Source organism: Lepisosteus platostomus, chromosome 24 (assembly GCF_059453375.1).
Source record: "Lepisosteus platostomus isolate fLepPlt1 chromosome 24, fLepPlt1.hap1, whole genome shotgun sequence".
Lineage (NCBI taxonomy): Eukaryota > Metazoa > Chordata > Actinopteri > Semionotiformes > Lepisosteidae > Lepisosteus > Lepisosteus platostomus.
In genome coordinates, this window is record NC_142634.1 from 3,287,091 (window position 1) to 3,300,304 (window position 13,214).

General features: G+C 50.4%; 1 protein-coding gene across 4 annotated transcripts in view; it reads right to left on the reverse strand.

Annotated features, from left to right (window-relative positions):
• Positions 1 to 13,214, reverse strand: part of grk3 (G protein-coupled receptor kinase 3) — a 52,965-nt gene that overhangs the window by 25,505 nt on the left and 14,246 nt on the right. For 3 of the 4 annotated variants that reach the window (XM_088618600.1, XM_088618598.1, XM_088618601.1), the window contains exons 3-11: positions 4,445 to 4,518; positions 3,656 to 3,757; positions 3,149 to 3,223; positions 2,226 to 2,287; positions 2,059 to 2,110; positions 1,867 to 1,958; positions 1,471 to 1,570; positions 741 to 819; positions 514 to 644 (exon numbers count right to left, since the gene is read on the reverse strand). In XM_088618600.1, coding sequence (XP_088474726.1) covers positions 514 to 644; positions 741 to 819; positions 1,471 to 1,570; positions 1,867 to 1,958; positions 2,059 to 2,110; positions 2,226 to 2,287; positions 3,149 to 3,223; positions 3,656 to 3,757; positions 4,445 to 4,518 — 767 coding nt within the window. Of the gene's footprint in view, positions 1 to 513; positions 645 to 740; positions 820 to 1,470; positions 1,571 to 1,866; positions 1,959 to 2,058; positions 2,111 to 2,225; positions 2,288 to 3,148; positions 3,224 to 3,655; positions 3,758 to 4,444; positions 4,519 to 8,491; positions 8,908 to 13,214 lie in introns of those variants that run through there. The other variant, XM_088618602.1, reaches the window with a different exon arrangement.

Here is a 13,214-nt window from a genome sequence, read left to right on the forward strand (position 1 = left end):
GGTGCTTTACTGGAAGGGCCATTTGTGTGTTGTTAAATTGGTTGTTAAAAATTAAAAAAAATCCACAATTATTGTTATGAAAAACAAAAGTAAGTTGTAATACTCTACAAATGCAACAGGGAAGAAAACAGTTTAAATTAGACCCTGTGTATAACTGGAGCAGTGTATCTCCCTGAGCAAGGCTGCTATGACGGGACCTGCATACTCCTGCCATTTGTCTCCTCCTAGCCCCTTACCCTTGCTGTAGCCACACCCCTATGTTAGCCCCTCCCCTTACAGTTACACCCCATTAGCCACCCCTTGTTGGGGCCACACCCCTCTATTAGCCCATGCTGTGTAGCCACACCCTCTCTATTGGCCCCTCCCACTTGCCAAGGCCACACGCCTCTATTAGACCCTGTTCTGTAGCCAGACAAGCCCCTCCCTCTATTAACCCTTCCCCTTTGCCATGGACAGACCGTCCCCTCCCCATTGCTGCAGACACACCCTTTATTAGCCCCTCCCCCCTCTCACCTTCAGGTCTCTGTAGACCACGTAGCGGTTGTGCATGTGCTCCAGGCCCAGGATGATCTCAGCTGCATAGAAGCGCATCTCCTTCTCGTTAAACACGCCGTGCTGAGAGAGGTGATAGTGCAGGTCCCCTCCTGAGAGACAAAAACATACAAGCGGGCAGAGGGAGAGGAGTGAAGAGAGGTGGGAGATGGTAGACTAAGGTTGGAGAGGGGTGAAAGGTCACTCACCGTTCATGAGGTCCAGGATGAAGCAGAGCTTGTCGGGGGTGTGGAAGGCATAGGTCATACAAACAATGAATGGGCAGTCCTGGATGAAGAGAGAGGGAGAGGATCAGAAAGAGAAAAAGGGAAGGAGGGGAGACAGAGGGGAGTCATTTACTCACAGAGATCTGCACTTATTAGCTTTAAGAACACAAAAGCAGACATTGCACACAGCTGCCCTCCTCTGCTTCACTGCAGTGAGACCACAGGGGAGCAGACAGCCAGGAGGAACCAGGGCTGCAGAGCAATTCGCAGTTCAGGAATGCGGAGTGCTGTAATCCAGCTGTGACCTTTCGCTGACCCTCTCTCTTGGACAGAACACGCTCAGCACACTTTCTTCCCAGCTGTGCTACAGCTGTTTGTGCGACGTGGGGCAGGGTGACGTCTCCACTGGAGCTGCTACCTGCCTGCCAGCAGCTGGGACTGGCAGATTATAAACAGCTCTTTGCAGTATGGGCCTTGGAAGATCTCAAGGTCATTTCTATCGGTAACTTGACATCTCTCATTAGTGTCAGTGGTGGAAGCAATGGATACTGTCCAGTAAAGAAATTTAGTTCTCTAAATTTCAAAACTAAAATTCAAAAGAGTCTCAGACAGCCTGGCTGGAGTGAAAACCTGGAGTCCCAGGCACGACTATGTGACAGTGTGTCCAGTGAGACAGTAACAGAACACATTCTCAGGCAGCACGTGTACTCACCCCAGTGCTGACCAGCGACAGCATGATCCTCTCGTTTAGCGCTAGAGTCTCCCCCTGTTTCATCTTGATCCGCTTCTTATCCAGACACTTCATAGCGTACCTGCCGCACACACAGCCACTCCATCAGCAACTGGACACACACCTTCCCTCTCCTACTCTGCCCGTGCTCCATCTCCCCACCCTTTGCAATAACGAGGCCTGCCTTCCGTAAGCTCCTCGCCCCTCCCTCCTTTCACTCTCCACCTCTTCATGTCGAAGGTGGTGCACTGGCGGCACTGTCACAGATACCACAATTACAGCTGAATCCTTTCTGAACTGCACAAGCATGGACAGCAAGTGAAATCTTCCCCCTCTAACAGGCACGGTCTCTGTCACTCTGCCACTCTGTTGACTCACATTTTCCCTGTGTCTGCTTTCCTGCAGCCGTACACCTCTCCGAAGCCACCGCGGCCGATGATCCGATGCACGCTGAAGTCGTTCATCGTCAGCTGAGAGAGAGGGCAGGAAAGGAAAGAGGGGTATTGTGCAGTTACAAACCGCTGACTACATTTCTGTGAAAACCGCAATGCACAGACAGGAGACACTCACGTGGATATTGAGCTCCACATTCTTCCACTGGCAGAACCGCGTGAATTTGTCACTGCAGAGAGAAACAGAGTGAGAAAAGGCCAAGACTGGGGCCTCTTCACGCATGGGGGCTCCACAACAGATCCACAGACCAACAAACACAGGCCTGCGCCCGTCTGCTCACTCACCTCTCAATGAACTTCTGAAAGATCTTCCCTCGCAGACTGTCAGAGATCTCCTCGATATAGGGCTGTAGCACACAGGCAGGGAGGCAGAGAGACAGAAGTGTGAGCCGTGTTCTTCCTTGCAAGTGTGTGCACGCCAGTGTTCATCAGTGTCTGTGAGTACCACTAGTGACAGTATTGCATGTACGGGTTTCAGCAGACGTCACAGCCCAGATATCATATTCCAGAAGAACAGTGCATAGACGTAACATTAAAACCAGTTCTTGCAAGAAACTCTCAAAATTCTAAGCACAGAAGCACTTTCAAAACTGGCACACAATGCAGGTGTTCACTCACTTTGTCAAGCCCACAGCACGCTATTGGCAAGAGCTTTCACATATTAAAACCAGAAACAACTGATATATCATTTTGGTATGAATTCAAAAGTAACTTCCACTGTGCTGGAACAGGAGGAACTCTGGTACTAGTGTGCACAATTTAAAATTCCATCCATACGTTAAAAATCAGTACGCAAGACCGCTTCAGTCCTCAGCTCCACTGTCTGAAGAAATGTGGGTTTTCCTGGGCGTCTCTCTAACCCTTGGCTACAATTGTGTGCTAGCAAAGCTGCAGCCAGAGCGGCAGACAGGATCTTTCTGACAACAATCTATCAACTGTCTCGTCCTCATGTAGCACGAATAAGAACCCTGAAGGCACTGAATCTGCATTATTTACTGTTGAGCCTTACTCATAATTGAGAGCACTACTACCACATGGAAACAACACACACCTAATCATTTTCTCAATAACGTGAAGCGGTGAAGCAATAACTTGGCCTACAGCTGTTCTGGTCACCTACTGCGCCTGATGTGTCAGGGCACGCCCGTGTGTGCCCATGCTTGCCAACGTGTGTCTGTGTGCCCCTGAGGGCGGCTAGGAGAGCTTGCCTGGAACAGCGTGGGGGGCACCTGCTTCTTGGCCAGATGAGTCTGGACGTGATCCACAGCTTTCTTAGAGAAGGGCTGCAGAAGAGGAACACAGCTGTCAGCACTCCAGCCAGCTTCACAGCAACAGCAGCACAGAAGCACAAGGAGGCAGGGAAGTAAAATAAAAATCTCAGGCATAACAAAGTGGGACAGAAATAGGAATACAGGATTCGAGACTGTGAGAGACAGAGGACTGATAGAGTTAGATGTTGAAGCAGAGCAGACTTGGGTTTAGATGCTTCTGCAAAAGCTGCTCCAACAGTCCAATGTCTAATTGCCCCTGTTCGTCAGGCTGAGACCCCCACAAACACTGACGCAGTGAATTAGCAGGTTCAGCCCAACAGGATTGACTTAAAGCTGGTCTCCAACTGAACAGCTTCCGCATGAGCACCCAGCCCAAGCCTGCCGGCATGCGTGACAGCGATGTCGACAGAGTGTGTATACAGGCATGCCAGCTGGTTCCCTCACGTGTGAGCAGGACAGCAGTTCCTTCATGATGTACTTGTCATAGACCTGCCGGCTCCGGCACAGCCGCTCCTCCTCGGAGTCCAGCTTCTCGTACTCCTTGATCTGGGACACAGAGATGCAGCACTGTCACACTGTCACACAGCCCTCCCACTCCTGAATGCCACAGTAACCCTCCATCAAGGATGACGTCACTGGGGTCTCCCATCCCCAGCCAATCCCTGTGCAGAGAGCACAGAAGAGTGCAGTTGCTAGGAGATGGGGCTCAGGCTCCAGGCAGTGTGTTGTCATGGTTTTAGGAGAGGGAGAAGGGCAATGGGGGAGATCCACATTCCCAGATTAAGCCCCAGCAATTGCCTGTACAATACAGCACCACTCAGGCTCCAGCATTACAACGAGAATTTGGGAGGAATGGGGGAGGGCAGGGCTCATGAGCTCAGAGAGGGTGGGGGGCACACACACTGATGCTATTCTGTTCTCTCCATCTGTGGGGACTTTGACTCTTATAAGGTCCTATTCCTCCGTTGCAAACACCACACTGGGAAATATAGACACGAAATACTGTTTTTTTTTGTCACATGAGTAAATGCACATACCCCCCCCCCCCCAACACATACACCGATCTCCGTCCTCGGCCCCCTCGTCCAGCTAGCAGGCAGAAGGAAGAGACAGCCCGGGAGGACAGTACAGCATTATCTTGGCTCCAGGTTCGGAGTTAACCACACTAGTACAACACTACAGGCCAGGGCAGGAGAGGCGAGATAAATCCCAGGACAGAGTCTCGGGTCTTACCTCTTCATAGAACTTCAGCTGTGGGACAGCCTCGTCAATCTCATTCATGCAGAAATCCTTAAATAACAGGAACCCTGAGAAACAGTCAGGTAGAGAGAAAGAGACAGACTGGAGTTAACTACCAAAACTGCACTGATCCTGGGGGACTGACAGACGAGGGAGAGAGGGGTTAACACCCCAAAACTGCTCTAAGTGAACCCAGACACTCCAGAGACTGATGTCTGTTACTCACACACTGGACACCTGGGCCCACTGACCCCAGTCACTCCAGACCAGTGAGACTCATGTCTGTAACTCACACACTGGACGCCTGGGACCACTGACCCCAGTCACCCCAGACCAGTGAGACTCATGTCTGTTACTCACACACTGGACACCTGGGACCACTGACCCCAGTCAGTCCAGACCAGTGAGACTCATGTCTGTAACTCACACACTGGACACCTGGGCCCACTGACCCCAGTCACTCCAGACCAGTGAGACTCATGTCTGTTACTCACACACTGGACACCTGGGCCCACTGACCCCAGTCACTCCAGACCAGTGAGACTCATGTCTGTTACTCACAGACTGGACACCTGGGCCCACTGACCCCAGTCACTCCAGACCAGTGAGACTCGTGTCTGTTACTCACACACTGGACACCTGGGACCACTGACCCCAGTCACCCCAGACCAGTGAGACTCATGTCTGTAACTCACACACTTGACACCTGGGCCCACTGACCCCAGTCACCCCAGACCAGTGAGACTCATGTCTGTTACTCACACACTGGACACCTGGGACCACTGACCCCAGTCACCCCAGACCAGTGAGACTCATGTCTGTTACTCACACACTGGACACCTGGGCCCACTGACCCCAGTCACTCCAGACCAGTGAGACTCATGTCTGTTACTCACAGACTGGACACCTGGGCCCACTGACCCCAGTCACTCCAGACCAGTGAGACTCGTGTCTGTTACTCACACACTGGACACCTGGGACCACTGACCCCAGTCACCCCAGACCAGTGAGACTCATGTCTGTAACTCACACACTTGACACCTGGGCCCACTGACCCCAGTCACCCCAGACCAGTGAGACTCATGTCTGTTACTCACAGACTGGACACCTGGGCCCACTGACCCCAGTCACCCCAGACCAGTGAGACTCATGTCTGTTACTCACACACTGGACACCTGGGCCCACTGACCCCAGTCACTCCAGACCAGTGAGACTCATGTCTGTTACTCACAGACTGGACACCTGGGCCCACTGACCCCAGTCAGTCCAGACCAGTGAGACTCATGTCTGTTACTCACACACTGGACACCTGGGCCCACTGACCCCAGTCAGTCCAGACCAGTGAGACTCATGTCTGTAACTCACACACTGGACACCTGGGCCCACTGACCCCAGTCACTCCAGACCAGTGAGACTCATGTCTGTAACTCACACACTGGAGACCTGGGCCCACTGACCCCAGTCACTCCAGACCAGTGAGACTCATGTCTCACACACTCACACAGCTGTGGAATCTATAATGAGAACTAAACCAGAGGATCCTGAGTGGCAACGGGATTCTAGGAAACAGTCAGTATGGATTTAGAAAATGTGTAAAGGCAAGTCTGGATTAAATTGTTTGAGTGATTTAAACAAGAGCACTAACACACACACGTTTTCAGAAGACCTTTGATAAAAAAGTTGTTATTCCATTTCAGGCGTTAGTTGGTCAAGGTACTGCATTCCCTTGGATTAAGATGGCATTAACAGATATAAAAGATTCCTGAATCTGGGATGGTGGAGTTAGTGTGGTACCACAGGAGTCTGTACCTGGACCACTGCCCTTCCCAATTTAGACCAATGATCTCAGTTCTGGGACAGTTGGTAAACTAATCAAGTGTGCAAATGATATCAAACTGGGGCACTTAGCAAACACTGCAGAGTCTGCACAGACATTCAGAAAGACTGGGACCAGATTCAGGACTGAACAATCTCCTGGCAGATGACATTTATAGCAGACAAGTGCAGAGTTTACTCGCAGGAGTGAAAACACACTATAGATACATGATGGGAAACACTGAGCTGAAAAGGCTCCTCGTGAAAAGACTGAGCTCTTCGCTATTTTACACCATAACACAATATTAACACTGGTACCGTAACACAAGTGTAATACACTCACACCATAACACGCTAGAACACACTCATGATAATGCACTTGCACTTGAACATGCTCACATACTTTCTCTCCGATACCACTGCAGTGTCATGCAGTCTGTCTCCATGACAACCTGGCATAATGGAGTTTTGCGATTTTAGGCTTGGCACTGCAACCCATCTCTGAGCATCGCAACATCACTCCCTCTACACCTCTCCTGCACTGGTAAATACAAACACACTTGAAAGGGTGCTGCAGGATGTGTCAGTGTCACTGGGGCTAAATATAACATCAAAGTGAGGAGAAGAGAGGAGAGAGACCTGGGGAAAGAGAGAGAGAGACCTGGGGAAAGAGAGAGAGAAAGACTTGGGGAAAATAAGGGAGTAAAGGAAAACAAGAAAAGAGGTAGCACAAGGGACTTAAAATGAGTTCCAGCAGAACAAAGCCTTAGGAAACGAGAGGCTGATGGAGAGATACTCGCTCCAACAGACACGCACTATAGAAAAGGTGCTGGCTGACAGGTTGTCATGGTGACAGGCTCCCATCAAAACTGGGAGAATCTGGCATGCGTGGGGGAGACAGATGGAGTGAGAGAGCGAGAGCTCTGCAGTCAGTACAGAAGATTCAACTGCGAGTTAAGTGGCTCTGCAGTGTGGGTTTATCTGAGCAGCACAGTCCTCCAAGGGCTGGCTGCGCTATAGGAAATAGGGATCAGCAATAACCTTAATCCCACAGCTACATCCCCCTCTTCCCACACCTCCACACAGGCCACAGTAAAAATACCAGCACTAATTCAGATTAAATTAATACACTAATTCTTGTCCCCAATAGTAAGAGAGACCCAGACCTCATAACGTCAAGTACCTCGCTCTACTGCTCTTTATCGCTGTCTCTCTTCCTCTCTCCTGCCCTATCTCTCCCTTTCTTTTTCTATCACTCTTTATCGCCGTCTCTGCTACTCTCCATCTTCCTTTCTTCATCTCTATCTCTCCCCATCTGGCCATGAAGTTTAAATTCTCTCGTAATCTCCCTTATCCTGAATCTCTTTCTCAGGTTCACATTTGAGGAGTGTGCTGGTACAACACACTGAACTCCTGCAATATCTGTTTCTTCTCTCTCTCACATTTTGTTCCACTGTCTCCAGCTCAGTCTATTCCCTTATCAAGGCCTCTACTCTCCCTGCCACAGGCTGTCTGAAGTGCTTCTATGTATACTTTCCCTTCTGTACCTATCTGTGGTTGTCCGACCAAACTCAAGGACAACAGTTCAGCAGGTTTTATAGGCCTCTTTCAATCTCCAGCTGTTTAAGAGCAAGTACAGGCCTTAACCTGTCCTACTAGGCAAATAATGAGCAATTGGGTACTGATTGAGATAATAAGGTAATGTAGAACAACAATCAGAAACCTTTTAGTCCACCAGGACTGGAACTAAGCACTGAAAAAACAGTTATAAATGCGTTTCTTTCTGGGATAGTCCGAGGCCGTAAGGGGCCGTGTGGAGCTGTCCAAGGCCATAAGGGGCCGGTCTGAGGCTATCCTGAGAGCTGTCCTGAGGCTGTTCACTCCAATATGTGAAACACTGTGTAATCATTTAGGATGAACATATAGAAAATTATATACATCTTCAACGATCCCTTCAGATAGTGTAGGCATGAATGGGGCACTGCTCACAGTATTAAACAGTGTACTTCACTCTCTCCATCTCAGCTTCTCTCTTGTTGTGTAAAGTTTCCTTGAATCCATTTTCAATTTCCACCTACCCCAATGGCAGCCACCCCCCACCTGAGCTCCAAGCAGTGAAATAGCTGCTGCCTTCACAGGCCCTCAGTTGACTACAGATGTTAAAATAGCCACTTAATATGGCAGCCTAACATGATGAACACAATTAATCCACTGAAAACCACCAACCTTTATTACACAAGTAACCAGCACTGGCTTTCCTGCCAGTCTCACCCTATCTTCCCAACTCTTCTCTTCCTTTCTTCCCTTATCTCTCCTGCCCTCCATCCCTGACTCCTCCTAGCTTCCACTGCATCCACCCCCCCCAGCTGGCTGTGCAGACCGGCCTAAAGACACAGAGCAGTCAATTAGAGGAGCACTTTATACTTTCCCTTCTGTACCTATCTGCAGTTGTCCAGACCAAATGTACTCAAGGACAACAGTTCAGCAGGTTTTATAGGCCTCTTTCAATCTCCAGCTGTTTAAGAGCAAGTATAGGCCTTAACCTATACTTATATTTGCTACTAGGCAAATAATGAGCAATTAGGTACTGATTGAGATAATAAGGTAATGTAGAATTACAATCAGAAACCTTTTAGTCCACCAGGACTGGAACTAAGCACTGAAAAAACACTTATAAATGCGTTTCTTTCTGGGATAGTCTGAGGCTGTAAGGGGCCGCGTGGAGTGAAGTAAATTCACAGAGCCCAGGAAGAGGCCCTGCTGAGTCTCTGGCAGCAAGGCACCGAACTGAGGACTCAGTCCAAGGACAAGGAGTGACACATAGGGAGCTCCAGGATCCAGTCCAGTCCCAGAACACATTTTATCTGTAATTAACAGCAGTGGGAACATGTTGGAAGGCAGAAATTGGGGATGAGGTGCTGACTAGATCAAAACCTTGGAGTCTCAGAGGGTCCCTGAAACAGCGGGAAAGCTGACCAAAATCCTGCTGCTCCCCTGCCTGGAGAACATTCCACTAATTAGAAACATTTCATCTGCCTATAGGGACTGTTTGTAGAGGAGGCCCTGTGCTTCTCTGAATGCACCGCTCCGCCTGCGTGCGATCTGGAACTAGCTCACGGGTATCTGCTCAAGAAATGATGCTCATCAGATAAGACGGTGGTCTCTAAAACATCATCAAAGGGAGTCGTTTTGCATGTCTCCACAGCTGCTGCCCGCGGGCAGCAGGGCAGTGCCATCACAGCCCCCCAGCTGGGCAAGAAACAGCGGTGTGCCCAGGATGCCCGGGCAGCCCCTGAGGCTTTGGCAGCCGTCATGTCTGACAAACTTGGCAATCTCATTTCTTATATGCACATCTTTCCAGTTCTCTCTGAACACTCCAGCACCTGGAGCAAGGCGTCACACACCACACTTCTACATTTGGCAGACCAGGGGACACCCTTGCTTGGCCTGTCTGCGCCTGTCTCCAAGGTGCTGTGGTCCTCGCAGGGCTCTGGGGACCTGCTCTCTGCTGCTGCTCAGGCACTGCGGGCAGGAACCTGTGGGCAGGAACCATCAGGGTGAGAACATGAGAGGCTCGCTGGGCCTCCCAGGAGCTGGGCGGGTCTGACATCTTCTCCAGCTACTGTTGTAAGAAGCCCATAGTTTTGCCTGTTCCAGACACCCACATCTCTTTGTGTAACTTGTTTCCCTGTTCTCCAGCCCAGATGAAGCCCTTTGTGGTTTCCAGTTGTGATGTCACTGAGTGATAAACAGTCCCTGGATCTCTTCAACTGAGGAGATTTATCTCAGGAGATGATGTCGGTATAGAGATATAATCGATATATAATGATCCTTGAGGCAGCTCTTCTCTGAGCTCTGTCTAGGGTGATAATAACCATATTTTCTGCCCTTTTTTCAAATGTGTCCCTGCCATCCTGCTCCAGTCATGTTTCAGAACCTCCCATGATATCACGGTTTCCTGTTAATGCAGTTTATTCCTCAGGTGTCTAGTCCAAAGCTATAAGCATTTCAGAATGGATGTGGTGTTTTCCATTTGTTCTCTGTGTTACTCTGGACTTTTCTCTGCTGAGTTTGTCTGTGCACGTGTGTGTGTGTCAGTGAACATGTTAGTACATGTGTGAGTGTGTCAGTGAGAGTCTGAATTGGCTCGTGTGTCTCAGTGAACACATCAGTGCACGTGTGAGTCTGAATGTGCTCATGTGTGTGTCACTGCGAGTCTGAATGTGCTCATGTGTGTGTCAGTGCACGTGTGAGTGGCACTGTGCCACTGTGTATGTTTTTTCCTGCAGAGAAACTGTAACAAAGATCAGTCTGTCCACACACTCCCTCCTCTGCACTATCAGTACGGAAGTGTGCAGCTGATACAGACACGTGTTTGAACACACAAGCACACATCCGCCCACACTGACGGGGGGAGCAAGGGAGAGGGAGAGACAGAGGAAAGCAGGAAAAGAGATCAAGAGGGGGGAGGGGCAGTTAAACACACCCACCCACGCATAACCAGGAAAAAGAAGGTTCACTCACAGAAACAGCACACTGCACACAGGCATACTTCATCTCAACGCATCACAGGAACAGCGCCGCACCAACTAAACATCATCTCTACCAGGAAGCAGACAACACAGTGCTCTACCTCTGCTTTGAAATAATTTCAACCTATCTGTCCAGCTGCCACCAGCATCTCGGTATCTCTGACAGAGGAAGTCTCGGTTTCCTACAAACCACAGGCACTTCAAGACAAAAACACGGCCTCGTTTCCAGTGCTGAGCTCCTCACTACAGCACTGTGGGACATTATAAAACACCATCTGTTAAGAACATTATACTTCTCTGTATAGGATCAGCTACATTATTTAGAAATGAGAATGTCAGAAATCCCCCTCTATGCCAGACAGCACTGCACTGCTCCAGACCTCAGCAGACCTGTTCTAGCCCAGGTCAATCCCACCATGTCCCCAAGAGCACTCAGTTTGTCATCTGTCACTGTTGATGACCATATATTCTCTACCCCCTACAGGCAATAACAGCTGCATAGACACAGCACTTCTCTCGGCAGCAGATACTCCAGCCCGTTACACACACACACCACACACAGGAGCAGCCCCGCTTCCCCACCACTCAGCCGCCATCCTGCACCAGCAGCCCAGCCCTGCAGACCAGGGGGACGTCAGAACCTCCTTCGCCTGCAGGGAGGCCAGGAGGCTGCACTGTAGAACCCAGAAAGAGCTCAGCCAGGACCCTGGTTTTAACAAACAGTGAGAGGATGTTTAATGACCAAGTAGTAAGGACCTCAGTTTAACATGTCATCTCCTATGGCAAAGTGTCCCCGGTCAGCACACTGGGACGAGCCGCAGCGTCCCCGGTCAGCACACTGGGACGAGCCTGAGCTGCTGTGCAGTCATGCCAGTGGACAGTGTCAATTTATTTTTGTTCTTCAGCCCACAGCCCTGTCACTCCTCTGTCTCACTTCCCCTCCCCAGCAGTTTCGCTCTGAGAGAGCTCTCCACGGGGGTGGGGGTGCGAGTGTGTCAGCAATAGTTGAAGGTTTAACCTCCCCACATTTCCACCGCAGATCTTGCACTTCTTAAACGATTCAGATCTGTCTGAAGTGGGAAAAGCTGACCCCGGGGGGAGGGGGGGGTGGAGAAGCTGTTCTCGCCAGTTCAAGACTTGGGAGTTTAAAACCTCAGCATGTCGATTCCAGGGTGCTGCTTTCACTTCCTGTATCACTCACACTCGTTTTCTCACACAGCCGTCTCTCTGTTGCTCTCCCTTCTTCCTGCCACACTTCCTCTCCACAGCGCTGAGTCTGTGTCCCTGCCGCACTCTGGCAGTGCACAGCACACACTCGCAGCACACACCTCACACTGTCACAATGCAACTCTCACACATCTCGCAATCTGGCAGTGCACCGAGCACACTCAGAGCACACACCTCAAACTCACAGCCCACCTCGCACACCTCAGACTGTCACAGTGCACCTCGCACACTCACAGCACACCTCACACTCTCACAGTACACCTCTCACACTCTCACAGTGCACCGCGCACACACCTCACAGTCACAGTGCACCTCGCACACTCACAGCATACACCTCACACAGTCACAGTGCACCGCGCACACACACAACATACATCTCGCATTCTGGCAGTGCACCTCACACTCTCACAGTGCACCGGGCACACACAGCACACACCTCACACTCTGACAGTGTACCTCACACACTCGCAGCGCACCAGGCACACCTCACTCTCACAGCGCAAACCACACACTCTCAAAGTGCACCTTGCACATTCACAGTGCACAACTCACACTCACAGAGCACACCTCACACTGTCAGCATAGATCTCACTCTCAGTCTACATCTCAAGCATTTCTGCAAACAGCATGCATCTCACTCTCGCTTGGGCAACTCACACTCACACAATATATATCTCACACTCCGCTCTGGGGGGCAGCTCAGCTGGAAAAGTAGCCCTGCAGACAGAGACTGGGTCACAGCTACTGTGTTCTGTGTGGACATCTGCTCAATCGGCTCTGCTCTAGTACTGTCCCCTTGTAGCCCAGCGGTCCATAAAATAAAGCTTCCTCTCCTGTCTTCCTTTGACTGCTGCAGCAAGGGCCTGCGTCGGCTGCTCCGCGGAGCAGCCTGAGTTTATAAACAGTGCTGGGCTCCCTGCCAGGGCCTACACTCTGGCCTGCTCTCAGCAGCACTTCACCGCAGAGAGAGGGGGAAGACAGATGAGCACTGCTCTGTACCCACAGCCTCTGTTCTGACTGCAAGAATTAACAGCACAATTCTGCACAGGACTGGACAGCAGAGAACAGTATGGATAATTATAACATCCTGTTAAAATTAGGCAATGGTGAATGGAAGAGGAAGTGGCTGGACGAGGTTTGTGGATGAAGAAGAGAGACGCATCCAAACAAGAATGACAGGCTGAATCACC